The sequence below is a fragment of the Dermacentor albipictus genome, chromosome 10 (genome assembly GCF_038994185.2).
Source record: "Dermacentor albipictus isolate Rhodes 1998 colony chromosome 10, USDA_Dalb.pri_finalv2, whole genome shotgun sequence".
In the NCBI taxonomy this organism is placed as follows: Eukaryota; Metazoa; Arthropoda; class Arachnida; order Ixodida; family Ixodidae; genus Dermacentor; species Dermacentor albipictus.
In genome coordinates, this window is record NC_091830.1 from 36,911,234 (window position 1) to 36,939,095 (window position 27,862).

At 44.4% G+C, this 27,862-nt stretch overlaps 2 protein-coding genes and 1 long non-coding RNA gene across 6 annotated transcripts in view; 2 read left to right on the top strand and 1 right to left on the bottom strand.

The window, feature by feature from the left end:
- The window catches only part of LOC135911866 (uncharacterized), a 279,105-nt gene that overhangs the window by 152,416 nt on the left and 98,827 nt on the right, over positions 1 to 27,862 (bottom strand). The window lies entirely within an intron of this gene.
- Positions 743 to 9,205, top strand: LOC135911864 (uncharacterized). Of its 2 annotated transcripts, XM_065444195.2 has the most exons (3): positions 743 to 1,007; positions 5,273 to 5,437; positions 7,558 to 9,205. In XM_065444195.2, the coding sequence occupies exons 1-3, from the start codon at positions 926 to 928 to the stop codon at positions 8,850 to 8,852; spliced, it is 1,542 nt and encodes a 513-aa protein (XP_065300267.1). In that variant the 5' UTR covers positions 743 to 925; the 3' UTR covers positions 8,853 to 9,205. The 2 variants fall into 2 exon arrangements, with proteins under 2 accessions (XP_065300267.1, XP_070382822.1); XM_070526721.1 differs by lacking the exon at positions 5,273 to 5,437.
- LOC135911862 (uncharacterized) lies at positions 19,025 to 27,697 on the top strand. Of its 2 annotated transcripts, XM_065444193.1 has the most exons (3): positions 19,025 to 19,283; positions 23,630 to 23,794; positions 26,128 to 27,697. In XM_065444193.1, the coding sequence occupies exons 1-3, from the start codon at positions 19,202 to 19,204 to the stop codon at positions 27,498 to 27,500; spliced, it is 1,620 nt and encodes a 539-aa protein (XP_065300265.1). In that variant the 5' UTR covers positions 19,025 to 19,201; the 3' UTR covers positions 27,501 to 27,697. The 2 variants fall into 2 exon arrangements, with proteins under 2 accessions (XP_065300265.1, XP_065300266.1); XM_065444194.1 differs by lacking the exon at positions 23,630 to 23,794.

Below are 27,862 nucleotides of genomic sequence, written 5' to 3' on the forward strand. Positions count from 1 at the left end.
CTCTCCTTTCCTGAACACGAAGCGTCTGCCTGTGCTTGCCTGAATTTAAACCTAAGACACTGCTATTTCGTGAAGCGGCAATCATTCGCTACCTACGAAGTTCCGATTGCTAACGCTCCAGATATTTGTAAAATTGCTTGCATGTCGTTTATTAAAATCAAAGGCAGCATTCAGAAGTCAGCCTACTTCGTTGCTTAGTATTCAATCGCGACGTTTTTCTTACGGCTGAGTTAATATCCGTGCAAGCATTAACCTTACCCCTTAAACGTCCACATATGCGGTACGTGCGTATGAATATAAATAGCAGAATAACTGCAAATTTTCATCGAAGTATTCCACGCCGCACACACGAAACAACTTAACTGTAATAAATGGCAAGAGCATTCACGGCGTATATCTATGATTACCGTAATAAAAAGAGATGCTTTGTAATACAAAGAAGAGGCAGAAGGGAAAATTTTCCCCGCACCCTTGGTTGGCGTTTTTCAACTGGTAGATTAGTCATATACTTGTATATTTATTGGTTTTTAGCTCTCTTGCTACCACTTGTATGATATATTTTTATTTTTTCCTTCTCTTCCTGTCCTTAACACTTGTCATAGATCTCTGAGTGCTGGCCATTTCTTTTGCTCTAAAAGTTTCACGCATTTAATTTAAGATGTTTCAATATCCGTTCCTCACCCCACTAATACTTACCCATTCGCCGCAGTGGGTATGCTCCATAGTTTCTAAGATCATCATCGTCAGCTGCAGCAGCAGCAGTATTCTGCGCCGTGGATTTGGCAGTGTGGGATCCCAATTCTGGATCGAGCGATGAATTAGCCCATGTTCTTACTTGGTTAAACAGATCAACTTTAGATACGTGTTTTAGGCAAGTCCGAAGCATCATTTGGGACGAGCATCTTCCCGGCACGGTGGCATAACCATGGAACCCTCAAAGCCATGCCACTCGTCGCCTGGCTCCAATGCGCCAAAGAAGCCACGCAAACGTCTTAATCTGCTCACAAGTAAGTGAGGACAAGTTGTTCATCCTGTCGTAGACCACTTGTTTTGAACCATTGGGTATCGTATTCTTTGGCATTTACTGCATGCCAGCAGCCAACATTCACTAGCAATGAACAGTAAGCTACCATGGGCGAAGCTTCTCTGCAAATGTGTTACGGCGCGAAGTAGTCCGGCAGCGTTTGGCAAACCTTACGGTATTTTTCCGAACAGACATTAAGTCGATGCACCTTTCTACGCGCGATCGTTCCGTGTTGTCCCCAAAGGCTGAAGGCAAAAGCACCCCCCCCCCCTCAAAACAAAAGTCAACTTGCACACTCAATGATGTGTTTTCTCTTATTTAGCTGTTGCAAACAAGGTGCTCGTGTTTACTCATCCCCAGCTTCAACTGCGTCATTAAAGCAAAATTATTAATGGTTCATTGATGGAACCCGGGACAAACACATTTTAAAGCGAAGCTTCCTAGGGGGACTGTGATTTAAATTGTAGTTGAATGAGTTTTAAAGCGAAGGTTTCTAGGCGAAACCTCCAGGACATTCCAGACACGTAATCGCTATGCCGAAACTGAATCGCTGACGGAAGAAGAAGTCGATAGTTGCAAGTAGCGCTATATTTTGTGTTTCTCTTCCGTGTATCCCGTCAAGATATCGGGAGATCTAACTTCTCGTATACTATACCAAGACGCCAAGTCTTCAACTTTAGCATCTATTGCCTGGGATATCTCTGTTCTCACTGAGATTCCTAGAATTATTTAGCCTTTTACACTGCTACTTACGCCCCCGTCCTCTGATGCATCTATCTCTTCTAGATTGGAGAGAATGTGAGGTTAGATTTTCAATTCATAAGAACATGGCGGGACACTGATAAATTCGATGGCAATAAGAAATAGGAACCAGTGGTAATAAAACATATTGGGATATATAGATTACAGGTCCTACATGTCTATGTTCCAACGTCCCGTCATGAAGATGTGGAAATAGAACACTCATTTGACGACACTGAATCATCAATGAGCAAACTGCAAACTCAGTATGCTGTTGTCGTGCGTGATGTCAGTGCGAAAGCTAAATAAAAGCAGACTCAATAGCAGGCAATTGGCAACCACGGCATCGACTCTAGCAATAGTAGCTGAGAGGTGTTTGTGGAAATCATGGAGTGGGGTCACCTCCGAATAAACAATCTTCAAGAAATGCAATAACCGGAAATTGACCTGGAAAAGCCCTAATGGGGAAACAATAAATTAAATAAATTTTATATTCCTTGCTAAACGAGCATAATACGGGATATAGAAGTGCTCGGTAAGGTAAAGGGCTGTGATCTTACCTCATTGATGTCTATGATTGCTCTCCATTTCAAGTAAAACAAGAGCAACGTTATTTATGAGGAAACAGGCCAATCTAGACGCGCTCGCTGTAAAAGCAGATGAATTCAGGCTGGAGCCCGCAAATGAATTAGCAGTTTTAGCAGAGATCGAAAGAGGCAACAAAGAGTTTATGAATGTGTCCGTAACTTGACTGATTCCAGCAGCCACAACTAAAGTGGAAGGTAAGGCACCAAGGCAACAAGTACGTAACTACCCAGGCGGACAAGGAACTTAATAAAGAAACAACAAAACGTGAAAGCTCATTATCTTGCTTTCACTATTTGCAAAATATTCACCAGTAGAAATATTTCCAGTAGAATCAAGAAAACACTTAATTTTAGTCAACCAATATAGCAGGATGGCATCAGGAAGAGGTGTTCTGCAAATGATTACATGGATGTGATTAGTCAGGGATAGAGAAATATCTGGAGTACAACCAACCTCTGTATATGGCTTTCATAGATTACGAATAGTCATTTGATTCAGTAGAGCTACCAGCATTGATAGAGGCATTGCAACATGAAGGTGTACAGGAAGCACACGTGAATATCCAAGAAAATATCTACATGAAGACTCCACAATTATTCTTAAGGAAAGGAGAAAACTACCAATCAAGGAAGGGGTCAACGAAAAACCTACAATCTTTCGAAAGCTAGTGGCTGAATGCTTTACGAAATATTCAAGCTGTTAGTCTGGCAAGAACTACCAGTGAGGGTCAACGCAATTATATCAGCATCCTGCGCTTTGTAAATAACATTGCCCTCTTCAGTAATGCTGAGTATCAGTTTCAACGAATGTTTGAGCACCTTTCCCAAGAGAATGTCAAAGCAGGGTTGAAGATTAATATGCACCAGATACAGATAATGTTTATTAGCCGGGCAAGAGAACAAAAATCCATGCTTAGTACTCATCCTCTACAATCTGCGCAAGAGTATCTTTATCTATGTCAATCACTCACAGGGCACCTTGATGAAGAGCCAAAAATTTTCCAAAAGAAAAAAATAGGCTTGAAGGGGTACCGCTGGCATTACCTAATCATTATGGGGCGCTTACTGCTATCCTTGAAAATAAACGTGTACAACCATTGCATTCTGCGGTTGCCATGACATGTGGCAGAAACGTGGCAGATTAACAAACGATATTTACAAGAAATTATGGAGTGCTCAATTATCAATGGAGAGATAGATATCATACGTAACGTTGTGGTGTTGTGTGCAGTGGTGTCGACTAGAGAGCAAAAAAAGGGGTGTGATCGATTAAACTGACAATGAGAGGTCGTCATCCTAGTTGGCATTGAGAAAAAATGGAGCTGGGTATTCCATGTAATGCGTAGGACACATAACCGATGGGCCAATAGGATTACAGAATGGATGCCAAGGGAAGAGTAGTGCAGTCGAGGACGGCAAAAAAATTGGTGGGGTGATGAAATCGATATATCTCCAGGCGCAAGTTGGAGTCAGCGCAAGGCAGGGGTAATTTGAAATCGCTGGAAGAGGCCTTCGTCCTGCCCCAAGTGGACATAAAGTTACGACGACGACGACGACGACGATGATGATGATGATGATGATGATGATAATCTTAATTATGATTATCTTAATTACGATGATGGCGATGACGATGACTACGATTAAGAATTACATGCTGCGCGAACGTGCTGCAAAATATGCACAATTACACAGCATTTATTTGACAGTTTCACCTCTTCGCTTCCTGTATATTAACACGCTTCACCAGCGCGTCTGTAGGACTAGTGCAAGCCGGGCTATATATAAGTTGATTTGTTACACGGGTACATGTTGCGTGTGACCTATTCGGCAAGACAGCACCAACAGCGGTCCGCATAATCTCGGCGCTTTTCCCCACAGAAAGCTTCGCTTTAAAACTGCGAAACAAATAATTAGAACAATTAAAACACATGAATGAATAATTAGAACAATAATGTGTTTATGTGGTGTTATGTGGTGTTTATGAGTACTTCGAAGTCAATGGTCGCCTCACGCTAGGATAACTAGAAAGACTGTCATTCACGTACCGAGAAACGTCAATATCACGCTGCACCTAATGTGGAAGAAAATGAACATCGCCTGCCTCAAATGAGTCTCATGGATACCTACGACAGCAAGCTCGACCGTTTGGTTGCTGTTTGGTTACTTAGATTATCGCATTCGATGGTTTCTACGTAATATTTTTACTAAGAGTCTTTCATCGAAAAAAAAGTCGCAAGGCCAAGTAAACTACCCTTTACCTTAGGACGGCTTTAAGTTGTCATGCTTGCAGTCTAAACATGCACGCTCATTATTAATTTATGTGGTTATTAGCAATTAAGGTATCGCTATCAGTAAATGAAATAATAATAAAGTTTAAGAACACAAGCCACCGCTGTCAATGTGTTGTCAAAAATCCTAGTATCTTTTTCGCACTCTCTTTGGAACTGTTTCCATCGCTCTATTTCAAGCAGGTTGTGCCTTCCAGCAAGGACGACTTCTTTATGCTGCTAGCCTCTATATTCGGTTCGCATGCTCAGTACTGATATGCGCCAAACGATTGAGCACAGCTTAAGAAGACGCCGCTGGTAGCGGCATCTTGCTTTATTCATCATTTATTCAAACACTCGATATATCTTGTTTTACAGCGTCATCTATCTTGTCAAACGAAAAAACGAGCCACTGAATGTTAACAACTGCTGGTGTCTTCACTTTTTCGGAACGTAGTCCGCCATGTCACTTAGGGTTCTCGATAAACGTTGATTACAGTGACATTTATGCGGGCCGGGGATCAACCAACCACACGAGATGGCATCGCTAGCGCAGCTGCTGACGTCTAAGCGTCGGTATTCTCTCGATGTTACTTCGTACATCGACGCACCGAAACCTTGTTCAACAAACTCTCTAATATTCTATTATGCAGTGCGATTGCTGGTACAACTGGTCCTGTTTGGCGCTGCTCTGCATCTGGCTATGACGTACAAGGTTTCTGGTACCACGTGGCGGGTGCAATCGTCGAGGTCGTCTCCAACTCTGGAATCATCAGCGCCAACAACTTTCCATCTCAATTCGTTGCAGAAACTAAATTGTACGTGGAGAGCTTCCAAAACGGAACTGGGATCTATATTTTTCCGAAACATCTCAACGAGTGCGAGAAATTAAAGGAGACAAAAATGTAAATGCGTGCAAAGTAGAACAATAGTTAAGATGTTCACTGGTGTATTAGTGAAGCTGCGCCATTAATTGTAGGGGACGCCCCATTAGTGATTTCAGGTTAGAGTTGTACGAAACGAATTACATGAAATTGACCGTTTGTAATGAATTAAACCAGGCTAGTCTTGCAATTTATTGATTATTCTTATCTTGGTAACGCCCACTGTAATTCAATTACAGTATTTAGTAGCCAATTATGTGTAACCAGTGAGCCTATTTGCGAGACAACCTGTAACGTGGGACATAGCTTTGCGTACTTGAATAGAGTGATAACCTTACTAAACAGCCGCTGTCATGCCACGCTGCATCCTCGTTGGTGCGCATATTTAACCAGGCCAATAGAGGACGATTGGAAAGGTCGACAGGGATGGCCACATCAGGCTTTGATGGCAGGAAATCACATCCTAGCGATTCTCTCAGCTTTTGATTAGTTTTACGGGGACCTGTTTGTCCGAGCCCTGGCAACAGTGAACCGCTATACTTCACACATGACACATATGTGAGGATGGAGGCATTGAGTAACCCCTATCTCGTGCGTGCCAGGTTTCGTATCTTACGACGCCGCCATTCCCTCTAATGCTGATTGAGAGATTTTTAAGGGCCGCGGCTGATGTCTTCATTTAAAATTGGGGAAGATGACTGAAGAAGTTTTTGAAAATCAATTAATAATTAAAATAAGCAACATGTGAAGGGCTTCACGAGCCCTGCCGTAAAAGCTAGGCTTGCTCATTTCATGCGCTACATCAGCGCAATGTTAACAAAGGTTTGGAGCAAAATAAAGAAAAACTAGTAATTAACTTTTAGTAACTGCACAATAACTTTATGATGCAGTAATTGGCCACTGCAATGAATGATGTTTTTGTTGGAACTGTAATTGTAATAGGTTGATTTTTTTATTGTAACAAGCACCAGTTTATTTCAGAAAGACACCAACTTCTCTAAGAGTATAAGGAGAGACTACCCAGTTAGTTGATTCATGACGAACAACTTGCACCACACGATAACGAAGAAAATAGTGACATAAACACACATACAGTACCAACTTTCAATGTTGAAAGTCAGCGATGTAGGATGTTCACGCTGCAGGTTATTCAGATGACTAAAGCCAGCCTCTCGCTAGATTCGTCATACTCTCCTCGTCCATTTTGTAACGCTGCTTCAAAATCTGCGAGTACAGTTCACTGAATTTCTCAGTCATAGTGATCGACTGACGACTGGACTACATTAGAAGCCTTGGTTGGCATAGGTTTCCTCAAGGGGAACATTTCTGCAAGTACGCTCTACACAACGTAAACTATGTGGAACAACAATAAACTGTACCGCTGGCATGTCAAGAGGAATCTTGAACGCAATTAGGAATGATATACATTAACAATTGCAATAACCTCGACCGAGGGAAGAGCCGATGCTCACGAATATTCGACATACACAGGTTCCACTTAGGAAGTAGAACAAAATGGAGTTGAGCAAGTCATGTCATTCGTAGAGAAAGTAACAGGGGCTCTGTTAGAGTTAGAGTCTCTGTCGAAGCAAGGTAAACGCTAAAGAATTAGTTGGCTTGATGAAATTAGAAAACTGGCGTATATATACTGGAATCAGCTAGCGCAAAATTCGGGTAATTGATGATCGCTGGGGTAGGGCTTCGTCCTGCCCCCCCCCCCCCTGTTGACGTAAAAATAGGCTGATGACGATCATGACGTAGTGGCTGGCATCCCACATTGTTGCTACATGAACGGTTGGAAGAAGCGGTTCCCTTGCCCCGCCACTAGCCCGTTCCCAAAGAAAGTACATGCTGGGCCAATACTGAGCTCCACTTACTTAACGCTCCTCCTTTTATTGTCATACTGGTTGCTACACAAGCAGTCATGCATGCATGATTCAGTAAGCACCCAGTCGATAGGTCACAGATAGGCAATAGGCCGCGATTGCAACGATGGCTCGTTGACCTAGATTGGGACTCTCATTCGCTCACTGCAACCCGTCTATCCCTCGCAGGGACAACGTGTCCAAGCAAGCGAGGCGATCCAACGGTGCTCCACTTCAAACTATGGGACGAAAAACTCGCGCACTCACTGCGTCTTTCTCCTGAAGCACCGCTGAGAACGGAGAACGAGTCGTGGCACGCCGTCACTGACCACATCCACGTCTTCTCCGCGTTCCTCGTCACCACGATGGAGCAAGCCATCCACATCACCAGCCTGGTACGAAAATATGAGCCGAAGGGAGCAGGCAAGCTGATCCGACACCCACCTCTGGTGTGCATCATTCGGACGTCCAACACGACATTCACGCGCAAAGCCTACGTGCGACGAGTGTTTACCTATTTTTCGCCGAAATTCGAAAATGCCTTGATCTTGTGCCAAACACCGAACGAAGTGTTCGCCGAGGATGACGATGTACGAGTGGCAGTAGCGGCTCAAGCCGAGGTCGCGGGCTCTTTGCGGTGGCTCCGGTTACACCGTCCGCCGAAGAAGTCCAAAAATAAGTGTTGCGCCGTATGCGTCAGGCCTTTATTCGGCGCATTAAGCCTCTGGAAGATTGTTGAATTCATAGCCAATTACAGGGCATTGGGAGTCAAAAGCTTCTACTTTTATGACCTAAATATCACCTCAGACTTGAAGCTCCTTTTCGCCAGGATGCAGTCCTGGAGAGTCGACCTGACCTTAGTCTCCTTCAAGCTCATCGTCGACACTACTGTCATCAACAACGACGTTCATGCACACGGCCAAATGCCGGCTTTGTACGACTGCATCTTCAGATCACTGTTCAAAATGGAGTACTACATACACGTAGATATTGACGAGCTAATGGTTCCGCTGCGCAATAACAGCATCCCGGTAATCGTCCGGGAGATGGAACGCAAGAGCAAGCGCTCTATTGGAAGCCTAATGGTACCAATGAGATACCATTGCTCCGAGTACCCCCTAAACTTGGGATACGCTCGGCGCGAGTACCTGCCCCTCCAGACGAGACTGTTCCCCTACCACTCTGTGCATGTGTGTTCTATTGGCCTGTCGAAGTACATCGCTCGGTCCAGGACAGTGTGCGATCCGCGCGTCCATCATGTCGAGGGTCACTGCGCGCAAAATAATGAGCACGTTTGTATAAGTTCAACTGCCGTCGTCAAGCACTACAAACAGTGCTGCATTTACAAGCCCTCGAGCGACAACGACAAGGTCGCCACCTTGTACAACAACACTCTCATTTCTCCTGACCCTACGTTTGAAAAGCTTTCTACGCACATTGAAGGTGATCCGGTAGTCAGGGCCTTGAGGAGTCTCATAGGTTAGGCTGTCGCCATTTTGACTTAGAGATCAAAAACCTTACCGGCAACACGCCAACATCACCGCTATAATAGCAATTGGTAGTGTCTTGTTTTGGCCTTGCCTACACAGATTTGTACACTTGCACTAGGTGACGAAGGAAATAAGCCACAGTAAAGAAAAAAATAGGATGACCTGTGTAAGTGAGCAATCACCAGCGCTGCATGAAATAAAGCCTGCCTCCTAAGATTTTGGAGTGTGATGACCACAACACATACATATTGTGTCTGATCAGTGTGGGATCCACCCCGGCCTTTGACGAGCATGCGTTCTCTTTTTGTTTTATATTTTCTTCTTTATACATATATATATTTGTGCGCGTGTAACCATGTTCGTTGTTGTCTCCTTTTACCGCAAAATCTTTGACGCGAATCTGTACTAACTTCTTCAGCTCACTCTCCTTAGCGATTTTCGAATGCACATAAAGGCAATGATTGAATTATATGCTTCTGTTACACCTGCTTATAGCGATTCTATTCCTGCTCCGCCTTAGAATAGACAACAGGAGTGATGTATCAAACCACAGAATGTCACGCACAGAGATGCGTCTGACGTGGCGATAGCAGACCGGGAACGTGCAAGGCTCAATTATTATTCCGAGTTTATAGCGATCAATCTAGGTTATTGACAAATGGTTAGTCGAGGATGGTCGAAAGGGGGGGGGGGGATGAAACGAGTAAGTTTGCAAGCGCAAGCTGGAATCGACTATAGCGCAAGACGGTAGAAATTGAGGATCGTTGGGAAAGGCTTTTGCCCTGAAGTGCGCTTTAAGAAATGATGATGATGATGACAACGACAACGACGACGACGACGACGACGACGACGATTATGATTATGATGATGATGATGATGATGGTGATTATGATGATTATGATGATGATGATGATGGTGGTGGTGATGGTGATGGTGATGGTGATGGTGATGGTGGTGGTGGTGGTGGTGGCGGTGGTGGTGGTGGTGGTGGTGGCGGTGGCGGTGGCGGTGGCGGTGGTGGTGGTGGTGGTGGTGAAGGAGGATGACCAGAGGAGGATGACCTAGATATCCGACGTCGAGTACAGTGCCCTGCACGTGGGAAAGAGGTAGTAGCTACAAAAAAAGTGAACCCTACTTGCATATTCCACGAATGGTATCATCAGTCAGCGTCAGATTTGCAGCGGTCACTAAAAAATTATGCGATTACAAGTGCAATTATTTTTCGAAAAAACGTATTCGATTACGATTGCGGATTAGTGCCCCACGAAATTAACTTCAATCCCTAGTGGATAATATATTTTTTTAGGGTTACTTCCCTCCCTACATTTAATGTTATCGCAAAAATACAGTAAATAGAGGGAGCTGTCCTGGCTGTTTGACTACGTCCACTGCAACCCTTATCACTTTGTTTATCTGCTGAGTATTTCCTTTCAAAATTTCATTTGGTAATCTTTTCTTGTTCTTTTGTGAACACATCTGGCAGTGACGCTGAAACGTCTCTCAATGTAGGCGCTGGGGATAAAGGCCATGTAGTAACGTACGAACGCCCTTCTCACATGGTTGTGGTTGCTTAGTGCCGCGAGGTTCGGGTTTGGGTTCTGTATGTCGCACAGCGCTTCCCTGTCGCTGTGACCAGGCGAAGGCGTTTGCGAAAGGGCCCAGGCCAGTGAAAAACTGAACTATTGTATTAGGTGATTCACTTGTATTAACGTCGGAAGTGGCCAGTCCTATCAAGGCATTTCCGATCTAGTAAACTTCCCCCCGGCGCGCTTCACTCTTTAGCCACGTAAATTTGTTATATGATAAAATCCCCAATGGAGAGGCCTCCAAGAAAAGTGTGCAAATCTCCAAGCCTGCCATGTTTATGTGAGGCAGGCGTAGCTGTATGACGCGTATTATGGGAAGATGCAAATGTTTTCATCGGAATATGTGTGTAGTGTACCAGTCTATGGATGAGTCTAAACTATCTGACGGTTTATTCCTGAGCGTTTTGTCCTTTGTGGCTCTGTTTAGTTTTTTCTGTTATTTCTTTTTGCATACCTTAGTTGATGGTGGAGAAGGAGAAGAAAAGAAAGGGGGAACTCAGGAGAGTTTACTACACCCTAATAATATCGTTCTACTTAACTGCACCATAAAAGTGAAACATTTTTGCATATATTTCCAGCTTAACTATAAAAAACGGCGTTGTACATAAAATTGTAAATATATTAAACGGTATTCTATAAGTTTTAAAATACACACAACGATAAACATGTGCAACTGCCTTCCAGTGAAACAGCCACTGTCATAAAAAATAGCGTTACGCACATCGGCTATCCGGGATATTTTCGCACACCTCTACTTAGAACCACGTTTATATCTGCAGGATATCTTCCCACATACTTAAAAAATGGTTCAAAGTCGAGGTTTGTTCAAGAAGGTTCCATATTAAAATTTACTTGAAAGATAACTCCAGGGAGAGATGAGTGAAAGAATGTTGCAGATAAAATTTACCTAGAAATAGTTCCAGGTAGAAGCGAGTGTAAGAATGTTGAGGATAAACCTTACCCTCACCATTTATCTCCAACATTCTGCTACTCGATATTCCTTCATTCACCTCTACCTGGAACTATGTTTAAGTACGATGGACGATATCCCGCATACCTAAATGCGGTTCGATATGTAGAGGCATGCGAAAAATGTCCTGAATAAAATTTTATTTGAATAAATTTTCAGTTAATTATTGCTGCTAATGGCGCAAGCGCCAGTTATGGTCATAGAGCGCAGAACCCATGACGTAATGAGGTATTAATGGTAGCAAGAAATGTAACAGGGCTTTAAAGGGGTCGAAAAGTAGTCCGTAAATTGCTTAAAGTATAGATTCGCTAAAATGATCGCAATGATTAGTTATGTTTTGCTATGATCATAAGATCTTTGCAACGAGGCGTGAATCAGCGACGTGTATGGGATACAGTACCACTAGTGCCTCGGCAGACACCTTGGATGCAAGAACCCGGAAACATGTAAGCGCTCTACAGATGTTGTTGCATTGCAGATACAACCTCCAAGGCGAAGGTAGTGCTAGGACCAATGTGGCCAAATTATTCTTAAGGTGTTGGTCTCTGCATCTCTGCATTTATAGCACCCGATGTGAAAATCGACGTCCCCATAGCTGCATAAGCCACACCAGAGGGAGACCTGGAAGCATATACTAAAATTTCTTCTCAGCAGTACTTCGCTTGAAGTTCAAGAGAGGGAGAACGTATATGCGTTTCAGGTTTATGTTTTGATACTTCTACAAAAGAGATATCGCACTCGATGGTCTGCCATTTGCGGAAAGCGAGCAGGAGCCATTAGGACGCGTTCTCTAAGTGGGACAACCATTTCCTCTGCCATTGCTTCCGAATGCGGGAACCCAGGAGTCCTTAAAGCTGTGCGGTTGGAATAATGCCGGGCAGTGGAAGCGTCGCTAATAATTCAGTGACATGGATGTTCAACATTTCATTCTGCCTTCAATAAGCGCGAAAAACTTAAATATGTACTTTGAAGATGCAGGGACCATCCATTAGACTCCACATGCAGCTTTTCCACAGTACTAGTCCTCAGTGCACCTATAGCCAGACGGGTAGCCAGATGGCGAAAAGGATACACAATCTTTAATGCACTAGACGTAGCACAGTCATGAACTATTGCGCCATAGTCAAGGCGGGATCGTATAGAGTCTTATACAAGCTCAGGAGGCACCGCCTGCCGCTTCCACAGGATATGCGTGACAAATTTTCAATAGGTTCATTGTTTTGAGCCATTTCTCTTTAAGAAGTTTCCCATGAGGAAATAAAGTTAGTTTAAAGTTAGTTGTACTGAGAGCTTACAGATAGCCGCACTTGATTCCGAGAAATATCCGGATTCGGTAATATTCCTTTTTTATTCCAAAACAGCGTGCAGGCATTTTTCTATGCGTTTAGACAAAATCCATTTTCATCCGCCCACTTACAGGGTTTGTTTAGACCAAGCTGTACCTGTCACTCGCAGATTGCAAGATTACATGACTTCAATCCAATCTGCACATTCTGCACATATACAGAATAAAACATTGGGCACGGAACAATGGTATGCAGAGAATTCATTTGAGAGCGCAGCTCTTTGGCGTCGGTTCCTGGGTTTCGCGTCGTCGTCGGCGTTGTCGTCGTCCTCGTAACCAGCTCCGCCCCCCTTTCATCCCCCCAGCGCTAGCAGCGACCGACTGATACCGCTGGATGCCGCTGACGCCGCTAGAGAGTCAAGATAACGTGACTGCATAGAACACCGTCGCCGCCATGCAGAAAGAGGAGGAAAGGGTCCCCCCCACTGTTCTTGTGTGGCGGATAGGGTGCTCTTCAGTTGCCGACGCGCCGGTTATTTCACGTAGGCCCCGGCACGTCGACGAATACGTGACCACCTTCCCACGGCTAGGCCTGGTTCTTAGCGCTGCGGAAGCGAGGGTATCATATTGTTTGTGTCGGCATCGGCGGCGTTGCCCCTGAAACCAACTCCGCAGCTGGGGTTGACTCACTATCGGCGTCAGCGGCATCAGTCAGTCGCTGCTATCTCTTCCCTCCTCCCTTTATCGTGTTGTCCGCTTGCTGCGCGCGCTTCTGCCCCCATCGTTTGCCGCTGGGTGTACACGCCGCCCCCCTCCCCCCTCTTCCTGCGAGTCTCCGGTTGTCAAAGCACCGGCTCGAACTTAATTCCTTTCTTCGCTCCTCCTCCAATGCAACCGCTGTGCGGTGGCAATCAGAGAGCCAAATCGGTGGCGGCGAATCTGTATATGTGCACCGCCCGAGCCGAAATTGCCGCTGCCGTTCGCCCTATGCGGTGGCAATCAGAGAGCCAGATCGGTGGCGGCGGATCTGTATATGTGCACCGCCCGAGCCGAAATTGCCGCTGCCGTTCGCCACTGCGAAATTATCTGCCAGTTCTTTCTGAGGCATGAGCGAGACGACCGATGGAAGTCCTCCGTCTGCTGCTGCTGCTGCTGCTGCTAAACGAGCTGCCAGAGCAGACGCCCAGCGCCGTCGCCGTCAGAATCCAGAGGTGCGTGCCGCCGAAGCAGAAGCTTACCGTCGCCGCCGTCGAGATGATCCAGGGGTACGCGTCGCCGAAGCAGAGGCTAAGCGCCGCCGCCGAGAAGACCCTGCCGTTCGCGCCGCCGAAGCGGAGGCTCATCGCCGCCGTCGAGAGCAACCAGCAGTAAGCGAGGCTGAAGCAGAAGCTCATCGCCGCCGCCGAGAAGACCCTGCAGTTCGCGCCGCCGAAGCGGAGGCTCATCGCCGCCGTCGAGAGCAACCAGCAGTAAGCGAGGCTGAAGCAGAAGCTCATCGCCGCCGCCGAGAAGACCCTGCCGTTCGCACCGCCGAAGCGGAGGCTCATCGCCGCCGTCGAGAGCAACCAGCAGTAAGCGAGGCTGAAGCAGAAGCTCATCGACGTCGCAGAGAAGACTCTACCGTTCGCGCGGTCGAGGCCGAGGCCAAACGCAAACAAAGGCTCGCAAACAGTCAGGGTGCAACAAATGCTTTCCGGCGACAGTTTACAGACAATCCGTTTGGAAGTGTGTGTTCAGTGTGTGATCGGCTCTGGTTCCAAAATGACGTGAAACCGCTTCCGGATACGTGCCGTGAGAATCTCCGGTGTGCGTTTCCCAACTCGGACTTGTGTCAATTCAGACTGTGTTCTTCATGCATGCAATCTGTGCGGAAAGGTGACATTCCTCATTTTTCGACAACAAGCGGTTACAAATATCCCTCGAGGCCAGCGCACCTTCCACAACTTAATGCGGTGAGTGTAAGACTGTTAAAGGAATACCTGTGAAAAATAAAAAAAAAATTCTGTGATAGCGAATACATGTGTTGCTCGATTTCTTTGCCTCAATCTATCGAAAAGGTGAAACAGCTTATTTGCTGCGCTCAAATTTCGCATTAGGAAGTAACGTAATCGTCGGTAATTTTTTACTAAGGGGAGAGTACAGCTAAACACCCCACATTGGGATACACCTATCTTCTGAGTGAGGGATCGGGATAGGACGTTGTGAACTCTTGATCACAAAATGCTCTATTAGATAAGCTTAAATAACGCTCAGCAAGCTGCCGAGATTACCCAATCCACACAAGTATCGGAGAATTCCAAAGCGCCAGATAGTATCGTAGGCCTTCTTCATGTCAAGAAATGAGATAAGAAAAATTACATGTGCATAAAGGCATCACAGATGTTCGCCGTTAATATGGTCAAGGTAGTCTATAGTAGATCTACGTTCACTGAGTCCACACAGGGTGGGATCTAGTATTTTGTTATTTTCAAGATAATGGATCACGCGCCCGTTTAGCATTTCCTAAATTAGTTCTCACAAGCAGCTTGTGAGCGCTATGGGCCAATATCTGGCGCCTAAAGGAGGGTACTTGCTTTTTGACAGGTGGCATTACGGTGGCTTGTTTCAATCGGTAGGAATGTGGCCTATACACCACATCACACGGCATGGAAAAAGGACAGCAGGGATTTGTGATTTTCATGGTTTAAGTGTTTCATCATGCAACGTGCTAGTTCGTCGGTTCCATGGGGCAGACTTGTGGCAATAGTTTAGTGAAGCCTGAGATTCAGTCATGCTGAATGGACGATTGTATGGTTCGTTTCACTTGCTTTTCCGATCTAAGGGCAGTCGCTCTGCTTCTCTTTGATGTGTTAAGAATGTGTCAGAATAGTGGGATGAAATGTTCCAAATGTGCACCTAAAAAATCTGCTTGACCTGTAAGGGCATAGCCCAGGATTTGTACTAGCGGTAGAAGATGAGATTTTGGCCTTTCTGTTTGTGTACTCTGTTCCATGCTTTTCGTTCTTCTGTATAAAAATTGATGCTACTGATGTATGTTTGCCCAATCTCCCGCTTTGCACGCAAGCATGTTCTTCTTTCTTGTGACTTAATCGCCTTGAAGTTCTTAATTCTTAATCTTGAAGTGACTTCATCGCCTGTGGTTCGGGAGTTACGCAGAAGATTCCAAGCCCTGTTTTGCTTCTTCCGTGGTTCCTTACACTTATTCTACCACTTATTCTATCGTTTCGAAGGCGAGTCGTTTGTTTGGGGAATGCATACTGATACACCATTGACTGCAAACGCTGTTAAGCATGCTACTGCATTGTCTATGCTAAGGGTACGTAGATCATTCCAGGGCAAGTGCGTTAGTTGTGTCCTAGGTAATGTCCTAAGTAGTGTCCTAAGTAGTGTCCTAAGTGTGTCCTAAGTAGCACTGTGAAGATAAGAATGGTCATAATAAGGACAACACACGGCACGGTAATGTTCTTATGCCCGTGCTTGTCTTTCTTTAGCGCAAAAAAAGGATCGCAGAAGAGCCGTAGGCTCATGACACTTGATATTATCCACATAAGAAATTAAGCGCATGTCATTATTGGGAAACATATACCAATGTAACCTCTAAAAATTCGCCTTGCTGCTTTTGCCTCCATGATAGAAAAACAGCTCTAAAAAAGCGAGCAGAATGAAGAACAGAGTACAAGCGCTGTGCTGCTGTCCAGACGAGAGCTTTCCTGGACGAAGCTACAAGAGAACTTTTATGTTGGTCCGTCAAAAAAAGTTTTCCTCAACTAGACCCTTTCAATGTGCATAGTGGCTAGGGAGGGCAACTTTATTTCGCCTAGGGTATACTGCAGGCCACTTTATGGAAAAAAATCAATAATGAGCTGCTCGCTTCACATTTTGAAGCATAAGAACTGCATAGGCGAATAGGACAGGAACTAAAATCATTTGGAAAAAATACCTAAGCTTTGTTTACTACAACATGTTCAAGATGCCGCGACTGGTACTATACCGCAATACTCAACAAACCAGGTATAATTACAGAACTGTAAAATTTGATTTTAAAATTCTGCATCAAGATCGAAGTTGTACATTTCGCCTAACTCATCGGAGTGCTTGATGAGCTCGTCACGGCTCACAGGGGCCACACTGAGAGCTGACAAAAGCTGAAATCGCTTGCAAAAGGCTGATAGCACTTATGTGCTCATACTTATGTAATAATAAAAGTTTATGATTAGATCGGAGAGAGTTGAAATAGGCATCTAAAGAATTTAGCAAGACAACAGCCGTTGAAAGGTCTTATCCAGGCTTCAGAAGAGCGACAGTGCATATTCATTTCAAATCACTAATACCTCGTTTCCGAAGTTTGCATCAAAATCAGTTTCGAGCTTCGGTAGCTTTTCAAGGATAGGTTGTGCATCGGTGAGGTTGTTGGCCTGTTTCTCCTTGGTGATGAACAAGATTACGGAGTCATTTCCACAAGCGTCGAAAATTATCAACAAAAAAAAGACGGATTGCAGCAGTGGCCATTCCGAGACCATTTTTTAGTTGACAAACTTTTCTGAACTGAAGGCTTTCTATGCTGTTCGAGTCTATTCAAAAATTAGTTCCATCGCTTTGACGATGGCGAAAAGAATACGTACATCTTCTAACATCGAGTAAAATAAACTTACTCGCTCGATATATGACCACGGCATAGCAAAATACCTGTTGCGTTACGCGAAACCACCAAGATACGATTATGAGGCAAGTCGTAGTGGGGGACACCGGATTAATTTTGACCATCTGGGAGTCCTTAACCTGCAATGCATATTTCGCCTGCAGTGAAATGGAAACGACACGGCTGGGATTTGATGTAGCGACTACAGCCTTAGCAGCGCAATGCCAAAGCCACCGCGTGGTGCACAAATACCTAATGGATTCTCTACGGGGGCCCACAGGCCCTCGCATTTCCCTCTCACGTGTAGAGATAACTACGTTCTCGCCATGTTTCTGGCATCGTCGCAGGACTTACTGCGCTAGCTGTCCATTGAAATGCTGCTCTTCTGAAGAAGAGAACACACGCTTAGCCGCCATGTATTCAGGTGCGACAAATCATCAGGCAACCAACCCCAAAATTTCCGACAATCAGTACTTAGGTGGTAATTCAGGCTTAAGAATGGCACGAGCATGTTTCAATTTTCAACTTCATTTCACATTTTCCCTCCTTTATTACACAGAGAACAAAAAACAAAAATGCGAGGGCAAGGAACAAAAGCTGTACAATAGCAGCGTAACGAGAGTCCTGCCCCTTTCCTTGGAAATCACTTACACCGAATACAAAATTGAGAAATAGCAAGCGAAGTTCAAAACTTGTCCACATATATATATATATATATATATATATATATATATATATATATATATATATATATATATATATATATATATAGAGCTTAAAGTGTCCCGACAGCTGGTTTTTCAGAAGGAAATTACATTCATTGTCACTCATGTGTGCGTAGACATACAATTTTAGGGATCTACCGCATTTCACTTATTTTGGAGACTGGATTGCGTTTCGCCTACTGGTGCTACCGCAAATAAAGCGCAAACCTCTCTCCTTTCCTGAACACGAAGCGTCTGCCTGTGCTTGCCTGAATTTAAACCTAAGACACTGCTATTTCCTGAAGCGGCAATCATTCGCTACCTACAAAGTTCCGATTGCTAACGCTCCAGATATTTGTAAAATTGCTTGCATGTCGTTTAAGAAAATCAAAGACAGCATTCAGAAGTCAGCCTACTTCGTTGCTCAGTATTCAATCGTGACGTTTTTCTTACGGCTGAGTAATATCCGTGCAAGCATTAACCTTACCCCTTAAACGTCCACATATGCGGTACGTGCGTATGAATATAAATAGCAGAATAACAGCGCTAATTTTCATCGAAGTATTCCACGCCGCACACACGAAACACAATTTAACTGTAATAAATGGCAAGAGCATTCACGGCGTATATCTATGATTACCGTAATAAAAACAGATGCTTTGTAATACAAAGAAGAGGCAGAAGGGAAAATTTTCCCCGCACCCTTGGTTGGCGTTTTTCAACTGGTAGATTAGTCATATACTTGTATATTTATTGGTTTTTAGCTCTCTTGCTACCACTTGTATGATATATTTTTATTTTTTCCTTCTCTTCCTGTCCTTAACACTTGTCATAGATCTCTGAGTGCTGGCCATTTCTTTTGCTCTAAAAATTTCACACATTTGATTTAAGATGTTTCAATATCCATTCCTCACCCCACTAATACTTAGCCCATTCGCAGCAGTGGGTATGCTCCATAGTTTCTACAATCATCATCGTCAGCTGCAGCAGCAGCAGTATTCTGCGCCGTGGATTTGGCAGTGTGGGATCCTGATTCTGGAACGAGCGATGAATTACCTCATGTTCTAACTTGGTTAAACAGATCAACTTTAGATACGTGTTTTAGGCAAGTCCGAAGCATCATTTGGGACGAGCATCTTCGCGGCACGGTGGCTTAACAATGGAACCCTCAAAGTCATGCCGCTCGTCGCCTGGCTCCAATGTGCCAAAGAAGCCACGCAAACGTCTTAGTCTGCTCACAAGTAAGTGAGGATAAGTTGTTCATCCTGTCGTAGACCACTTGTTTTGAACCATTGGGCATCGTATTCTTTGGCATGTACTGCATGCCAGCAGACAACTTTCACTAGCAATGATTAGAAAGCTACCGTGGGCGAAGCTTCTCTGCAAACGTGTTACGGCTCGACGTAGTCCGGCAGCGTTTAGCAAACCTTACGGTATATTTTCCGAACCGACATTAAGTCGATGCACCTTCTACGCGCGATCGCTCCGTGTTGCCCCCAATGCCTAAAGGGAAAAGCACACCCCCCACCAAAAAAAAGAAAGTCAATGTGCACACTCAATGATGTGTTTTCTCTTAATTAGCTGTTGCAAACAAGGTGCTCGTGTTTACTCGTCCCCAGCTTCAACTGCGTCAATAATGCAAAACTAGTAATGGTTCATTGATGGAACCCGGGACAAACACAGTTTAAAGCGAAACATCCTAGGGTGAATCTGGTTTAAATCCTAGTTGAATGACTTTTAAAGCGAAGGTGTCTAGGCGAAACATCCAGGACATTCCAGACACGTAATCGCTATGCTGAAACTGAATCGCTGACGGAAGAAGAAATCGATAGTTGCAAACAGCGCTCTATTTTGTGTTTCTCTTCCGAGTGTCCCGTCAAGATATCGTGCGATATAACTTCTCGTATACTATACCAAGACGCCCAGTCTTCAACTTTAGCATCTATTGCCTGGGATATCTCTGCTCTCACTGAGATTCCTAGAATTATATAGCCTCTTACAGTGCTACCTACGCCCACATCCTCTGATGCATCTATCTCTTCTAGATTGGAGAGAAAATGAGGTTAGATGTTTTCTTCATAAGAACATGGCGGGAAACCAATAAATTCGACGGCTATAAGGAATAGGAAGCAATCGTAATAAACCATATTGGGATATATAGTTTACAGGTAGTATATCCCTATGTTCCAACGTCCCGTCATGAGGATGTAGAAATAGAACACTCATTTGACGACACTGAATCATCAATGAGCAAAGTGCAAACTCAGTATGCTGTTGTCATGCGTGACGTCAGTGCGAAAGCTAAATAAAAGCATACTCAATAGCAGGCAATTGGCAACCACGGCATCGACTCTAGCAATAGTAGCCGAGACGTGTTTGTGGAAATCATGGAGTGGGGTCACCTCCGAATAAACAATCTTCAAGAAATGCAATAACCAGAAGTTGACCTAGAAAAGCCCTAAAGGGGAAACAATTAATTTATTAAATTTTATATTCCTTGCTAAACGAGCATAATACGGCATATAGAGGTGCTCGGTAGGGTAAAAGGCGGTCACCTTACCTCATTGAAATCTATGATTGCTCTCCATTTGAAGTAAAACAAGAGCAACGTTATTCATGAGGAAACAGGCCAATCTAGACGCACTCGGTGTAACTCAGATGAATTCAGGCTGGAGCCCGCAAATGAATAAGCAGTTTTAGAAGAGATTGAAGGAGGCAACAAAGAGTTTATGAATGAGTCCGTAACTTGACTGATTCCAGCAGCCACAACTGAAGTGGAAGGTAAGGCACCAAGGCAACAAGTACGTAAGCTACCTAGGCGGATATGGAACCTAATAAAGAAACAAGAAAACATGAAAGCTCATCATCCTGCTTTCACTATTTGCTAAATATTCAACAAGATAAGTCACCAAGATAATTTCCAGTAGAATCAAGAAACACTTGATTTTAGTCAACCAATATAACAAGATGGCATCAGGAAGAGGCGTTCTGCAAACGATTACATGGATGTGATTAGTCAGGAATAGAGAAATATCTGGAGTACAAGCAACCTCATTTTATGGCTTTCATAGATTAAGAATAGTCATTTGATTCAGTAGAGCTACCAGCAGTGATAGAGGCATTGCAACATGAAGGTGTACAGGAAGTACACGTGATTATCCAAGAGAATATCTACATGAAGACTCCACAATTATTCTTAAGAAAAGGAGAAAACTACCAATCAAGGAAGTGGTCAACGAAAAACCTACAATATTGCGAAAGCTAGTGGCTGAATGCTTTATGAAATATTCAAGCTATTAGTCTGGCAAAAACTACCAGTGAGGGTGAAAGCAATCATATCAGCATCCTCTGCTTTGTAAATGACATTGCCCTGTTCAGTAATGCTGAGTATCAATTTCAACGAATTTTTGAGCACCTTTCCCAAAAAAATGTCAAAGCAGGGTCGAAGATTAATATACACCAGATTCAGACAATGTTTAATAGCCGGGCAAGAGAACAAAAATCTATGCTTGGTACTCATCCTCTAAAATCTGCGCAAGAGTGTTTTTATGTATGTCAATCACTCACAGGGCACCTTGATGAAGAGCCAAAAATTTTCCAAAAGAAAAAAATAGGCTTGAAAGGGTACCGCAGGCATTACGTAATCGTGATGGGCTGCTTACTGCTATCCTTGAAAATAAACGTGTACAATCATTGCATTCTGCGGATACGATCATATGTGGCAGAAACGTGGGAGCTTAACAAACGATATTTACAAGAAATTATGCAATGCTCAATTATCAATAGAGAGATAGATATCATACGCAACGTTGTGGTGTTGTATGCAGTGGTGTAGACTAGAGAGCAAAGAAAGGGGTGTGATCGATTAAACTGCCATTAAGCGGTCGTTATCGTAGTTGACATGGAGAAAAAATTGGAGCTGGGTATTCCATGTAATGCGTAGGACACATAACCGATGGGCCAATAGGATTACAGAATGGATGCCAAGTGAAGAGTAGTGCAGTTGAGGACGGCTGAAAAATTGGTGGTGTGATGAAATCGATATATCTGCAGGCGCAAGTTGGAATCAGTTAGCGCAAAGCAGGGGTAATTTTAAATCACTGGAAAAGGCCTTCGTCCTGCCCCAAGTGGACATAAAGTTACGACGACAACGACGATGAGGACGATGATGATGATTATAATGATGATGGTGATCTTAATTTTGATTATCTTAATTATGATGATGGCGATGATAATGAACACGATTAAGAATTCTATGCTGCGCGAACGTGCTGCAAATTATGCACAATTTCGCAGCATATATTTAACAGTTTCACCTCTTCGCTTCCTGTATATTAACACGCTTCACCAGCGCGTCTGTAGGACTAGTGCAAGCAGGGCTATATTTAAGTTGATTTGTTACACGGGTACATGTTGCGTGTGACCTATTCGGCAAGACAGCACCAACCGCGTCCGCATAATCTCGGCGCTTTTCCCCACCGAAAGCTTCGTTTAAAACTGCACACAAATAGAAGAAGCGCACATAAACCAAAACATTAGAACAATTATTCATAAGCATAGTGCGGCAAATCCTTCGCATTCACCCAGATTCCCAAAATGCGCGGTATCTGCATTTCAAAGCCAATGGCTTTACTTGACTGCCTTGGCAGTTTTCTTAATCTGAACGAACCTTAAGTAATATGTCACCGGGCTGGGGTAGAACCGGGGATTTACCTGTCGCCTACGCGCACCTTGACCTAGGGTGGCGTGGGGCCATTGGATTTCACTTCTCTGCGGCGTGCTCTCATCGTCCCTAAGGGAAGATCGCGAGGTCACGTGGTTTAATGGCGAATGAGAGGGAACATTCGCATGACTTCTCGCGTCCGCGCTCTCTTCCGAAGGTACCTTCGCGAAGTCACATGTTTTAGCGGGCGAATGAAAGGGATCGTTCCCGTGACTTATCGCGTCCGGTGTGCAGCACTCTGCGCCGAGTGGCATTGGCGAGTTCTCTTCCGAATTTTCCTGGCTGAAGGGTGGCCTGCGAGACCGGGTTGCGTTCGCTGTCTCAATCTCGGAGGTCGTTCCTAAAGGTATCACTTTCACGACATAGAAAAAAAAAATAATGTATTTCATGCACTACAGCGCTCTATTTCAAGCAGGTTGTGCCTTCGAGGAAGGACAACTTCTTTATGCTGATAGCCTCTATATTCAGTTCGCATACTCAGTACTGATATGCGCCATACGATTGACCACAGCTTACAAAGACGTCACTGGTAGCGGCATCTTGCTTTATTCATCCTTTATTCAAACACTCGTTATAACTTGTTTTACAGCGTCATTTTTCTTGTCAAACGAAAAGAAGAGCCACTGAATGTTAACAACTGCTCATGTCTTCACTTTTTCCGAACGTAGTCCGCCATGTCACTTAGGGTTCTCGATAAACGTTGATTACAGTGACATTTAGGCGTGCCGGGGATCAACTAACCACACGAGATCGCATCACTAGCGCAGCTGCTGACGTCTACGCGTCGGTATTCTGTCGATGTTACTTCGTACATGGACGCACCGAAACCTTGTTCAACAAACTCTCTATTATTCTATTATGCAGTGCGATTGCTGGCAAAACTGATCCTGTTTGGCGCTGCTGTGCATCTGGCTATGACGTACAAGGTTTCTGGTATCACGTGGCGGGTGCGATTGTCGAGGTCGTCTCCAGCTCTGGAATCATCAGCGCCAACAACTTCCCATCTGAATTCGTTGCAGAAACTAAATTGTACGTGGAGAGCTTCCAAAACGGAACTGGGATCAATATTTTTCCGAAACATCTCAACGAGTGCGAGAAATTGAAGGAGACAAAAAAGTAAATGCGCGCAAAGTAGAACAATAGTTAAGATGTTCACTGGTGTACTAGTGAAGCTGCGCCATTTATTGTAGGGGACGCCCCATTAGTGATTTCAGGTTAGAGTTGTACGTAACGAATTACATGTAATGACTTAAACCAGGCTAGTCTTGCAATTTATTGATTACTCTTATCTTGGTAACGCCCACTGTAATTGAATTACATTATTTAGTACCCAATTATGTGTAACCATTGAGCTTATTTGCGAGACAACCTGTAACGTGGGACATAGCTTTGCGTACTTGAATAGAGTGATAACCTTACTAAACGGCCGCTGTCATGCCACGCTGCATCCTCGTGGGTGCGCATATTTAACCAGGCCAATACAGGACGATTGAAAAGGTCGACAGTGATGGCCACATCAGGCTTTGATGGCAGGAAATCACATCCTGGCAATTCTCTCAGCTTTTGATTAGCTTTACGGGGACTTGTTTGTCCGAGCCCTGGCAACAATGAACCGCAATACTTCACAGATGACACATATGTGAGGATGGAGGCATTGAGTAACCTCTATCTCGTGCGTGCCAGGTTTCTCATCTTACGACGCCACCGTTCCATCTAATGCTGATTGACATATTTTTAAGGGCCGCGGCTAATGTCTTCATTTAAAATTGGGGAAGACGACTGAACAATTTTTTGAAAATCATATAATAATTAAAATAAGCAATATGTGAAGGGCTTCATGAGCCCTACCATAAAAGCTAGGCTAGCTCATTTCATTTGCTACATTGGCGCAATGTTAACAAAAGTTGGGAGCAAAATAAAGAAAAACTAGAAATTATATTTTTGTAACTGTTCATTTATCGTCATGAAGCAGTAATTGGCTACTGAATGATGTTTTTGTTGAAACTGCAATTGTAATAGGTTGATTTTTTTACTGTAACAAGCACTAGTTTATTTCAGAATGACACCAACTTCTCTAAGACTATAAGGAGAGACTACCCAGTTAGTTGATTCATGACGAACAACTTGCACCACACGATAACGAAGAAAACGGTGGCATAAACACACATGCAGTACCCACTTTCGATGTTGAAAGTAAGCGCTATGAGATGTTCACGCTGCAGGTTATTCAGATGACTAAAGCCGGCCTCTCGCTAGATTGGACATACTCTCCTCGTCCATATTGTAACGCTGCTGCAATATCTGCGAGTACAGTTTACTCAACAATAAACGCAATTTCTCAGTCGTAGTCATCGACTGACGACTGGACTACATTCGAAGTCTTGGTTGGCATAAGTTTCATCAAGGGGAACATTTCTGCAAGTACGCTCTACTCAATGTAAACTATGTGGAACAACAATAAACTGTACCACTGGCATGGCAAGATGAATCTTCAATGATATTAGGAATGATATATATTGACAATTGCAATAACCTCGACCGAAGGAAGAGCCGATGCTCACGAATATTATTCATACACAGGTTCCACTTAGTAAGTAGAACAAAATGGAGTTGAGCAAGTCGTGTCATTCATAGAGAAAGTAACGGGTGCTCTGTTAGAGTTACAGAATCTGTGTCAAAGGAAAGTAAACGCTAAAGAAGTAGTTGCCGTGATGAAATTAGAAAACTGGCGTATATATGCTAGAATCTGCTAGCGCAAAATTCGGGTAATTGATGATCGCTGGGGTAAGGCTTCATCCTACCCCCCCCCCCCCTAGGTTGACATAAAGATAGGCTGATGACGATAATGACGCAGTGATTGGCATCCCGCATTGTTGCTACATGAACGGTTGGCAGAAACGGTTCTCTTACCCCTGCACTCGCCCGTTCCCAAAGAAAGTACAGTCGCGGACAGAATATTACGGACCATGAAATCTAAGAAAAAGCTGAATATCTCCGCAACTTCCCAACGCAATCTGGTATTTGCATTTTGGACCTCGACGAGAATATGCTAACAGCCTTGTCGTGGGCAGTTTTACTGGTTACTCCTACAGGCTGCTCGGGAATTGAACGTTTTTGGAGATACCGTGGTCCATTTTATTCTGTCCGTGACTGTAAATGCTGAGTCAATTCTGAGCTCCATTTCCATAACGCTCCTCGCGTTATTGTCCAACTGGTTGCTACACAAGCAGTCATGCATGCATGATTCAATGAGCACCCAGTAGATAGCTCACAGATAGGCAATAGGCCGCGATTGCATCGATTGCTCGTTGACCTGGATTGCGACTCTCATTCGCTCACTACAAGCCGTCTATTCCTCGCAGGGACAACGTGTCCAAGCAAGCGAGGAGATCCAACGGTGCTCCACTTCAAACTCTGGGACGAAAAACTCTCGCACTCACTGCGTCTTTCTCCTCAAGCACCGCTGAGAACGGAGAACGAGTCGTGGCACGCCGTCACTGACCACATCCACATCTTCTCCGCGTTCCTCGTCACCACGATGGAGCAAGCCATCCACATCACCAGCCTGGTGCGAATATTTGAGCCGAAGCGAGCAGGCATGGTGATCCGACACCCACCTCTGGTGTGTATCATTCGGACCTCCAACGCGACGGTCACGCGCAAAGCCCACATTCGACGGGTGTTTACCTATTTGTCGCCGAAATTTCAAAACGCCTTGATCCTGTGCCCATCACCGAGCGAAGCGTTCGCCGAGGATGACGACGTACGAGTGGCAGTAGCGGCTCAAGGTGCGGTCGCGGGCTCTTTGCGGTGGCTCCGGTTACACCGTCCGCCGAACAAATCCAAAAATAAGTGTTGCGCCATATGCGTCAGGCCTTTATTCGGCGCAGTAAGCCTGTGGAAGATTGTTGAATTCATAGCCAATTACAGGGCATTGGGAGTCAAAAGCTTCTACTTTTATGACCTAAATATGACCTCAGACTGGAAGCTCCTTTTCGCCAGGATGCAGTCCTGGGGAGTCGACCTGACCTTAGTCTCCTTCAAGCTCATCGTCGACACTACTGTCATTCACAAGGACGTTCATGCACACGGCCAAATGCCGGCTTTGTACGACTGCATCTTCAGATCGCTGTTCAAAATGGAGTACTACATACACGTAGATATCGACGAGCTCATGGTTCCGCTGAGCAATAACAGCATCCCGGTAATTGTCCGGGAGATGGAACGTAAGAGCAAGCGCTCTACTGGAAGCCTAGTGGTACCAATGAGATACCATTGCTACGAGTACCCCTTAAACTTGAGATACGCTCGGCACGAGTACCTGCCCCTCCAGACGAGACTGTTCCCCTACCACTCTGTGCATGGGCGTTCTATTACCCTGGCGAAATACATCGCTCGGTCCAGGACAGTGTGCGATCCGCGCGTCCATCAAGTCGAGGGTCACTGCGAGCAAAATACTAAGCACGTTTGCATAGGTTCAAGTGCCGTCGTCAAGCACTACAAACAGTGCTGCATTTACAAGCCCTCGAGCGACAACGCCAAAGTCGCCACCTTGTACAACGATACTCTCATTTCTCCTGACCCTACGTTTGGGAAGCTTTCTACACATATTGAAGGTGATCCGGTAGTGAGGGCCTTGAGGAGTCTCATTGGTCAGGCTGACGCTATGTTGAATTGGAGGTCAACAAGCTTACCAGCAACACGCCAACGTAACCGCTATAATAGCAATTGGTAGAGTCTTGTTGTGGCCTTGCACACACAGATTTGTACACTTGCACCAGGTGACGAAGGAAATTAGCCACAGTAAAGGAAAATACGATGACCTGTGTAAGTGAGCCCTCACCAGCGATGCATGAAAAAGAGCCTGCTTCCTTACATTTTGGAGTGTGATGACTACAACACATACGTATTGTATCTCCACCCCAGCCTCTGACGAGCATGCGTTCTCCTTTTGTTGTATATAATGTTCTTTATATATATATATATATATATATATATATATATATATATATATATATATATATATATATATATATATATATATATATATATATATATATATATATATGTGTGTGTGTGTGTATGTGTGTGTGTGTG

Coding starts and splice junctions, on each gene's coding strand:
- LOC135911864 (XM_065444195.2), top strand. CDS start 926: ATGGAACCCTCAAAGCCATGCCACTCGTCGCCTGGCTCCAATGCGCCA. Junction 1,008..5,272: donor ACGTCTTAATCTGCTCACAA/GTAAGTGAGGAC, acceptor TCTATTATGCAG/TGCGATTGCTGGTACAACTG. Junction 5,438..7,557: donor TTCGTTGCAGAAACTAAATT/GTACGTGGAGAG, acceptor TATCCCTCGCAG/GGACAACGTGTCCAAGCAAG.
- LOC135911862 (XM_065444193.1), top strand. CDS start 19,202: ATGGAACCCTCAAAGTCATGCCGCTCGTCGCCTGGCTCCAATGTGCCA. Junction 19,284..23,629: donor ACGTCTTAGTCTGCTCACAA/GTAAGTGAGGAT, acceptor TCTATTATGCAG/TGCGATTGCTGGCAAAACTG. Junction 23,795..26,127: donor TTCGTTGCAGAAACTAAATT/GTACGTGGAGAG, acceptor TATTCCTCGCAG/GGACAACGTGTCCAAGCAAG.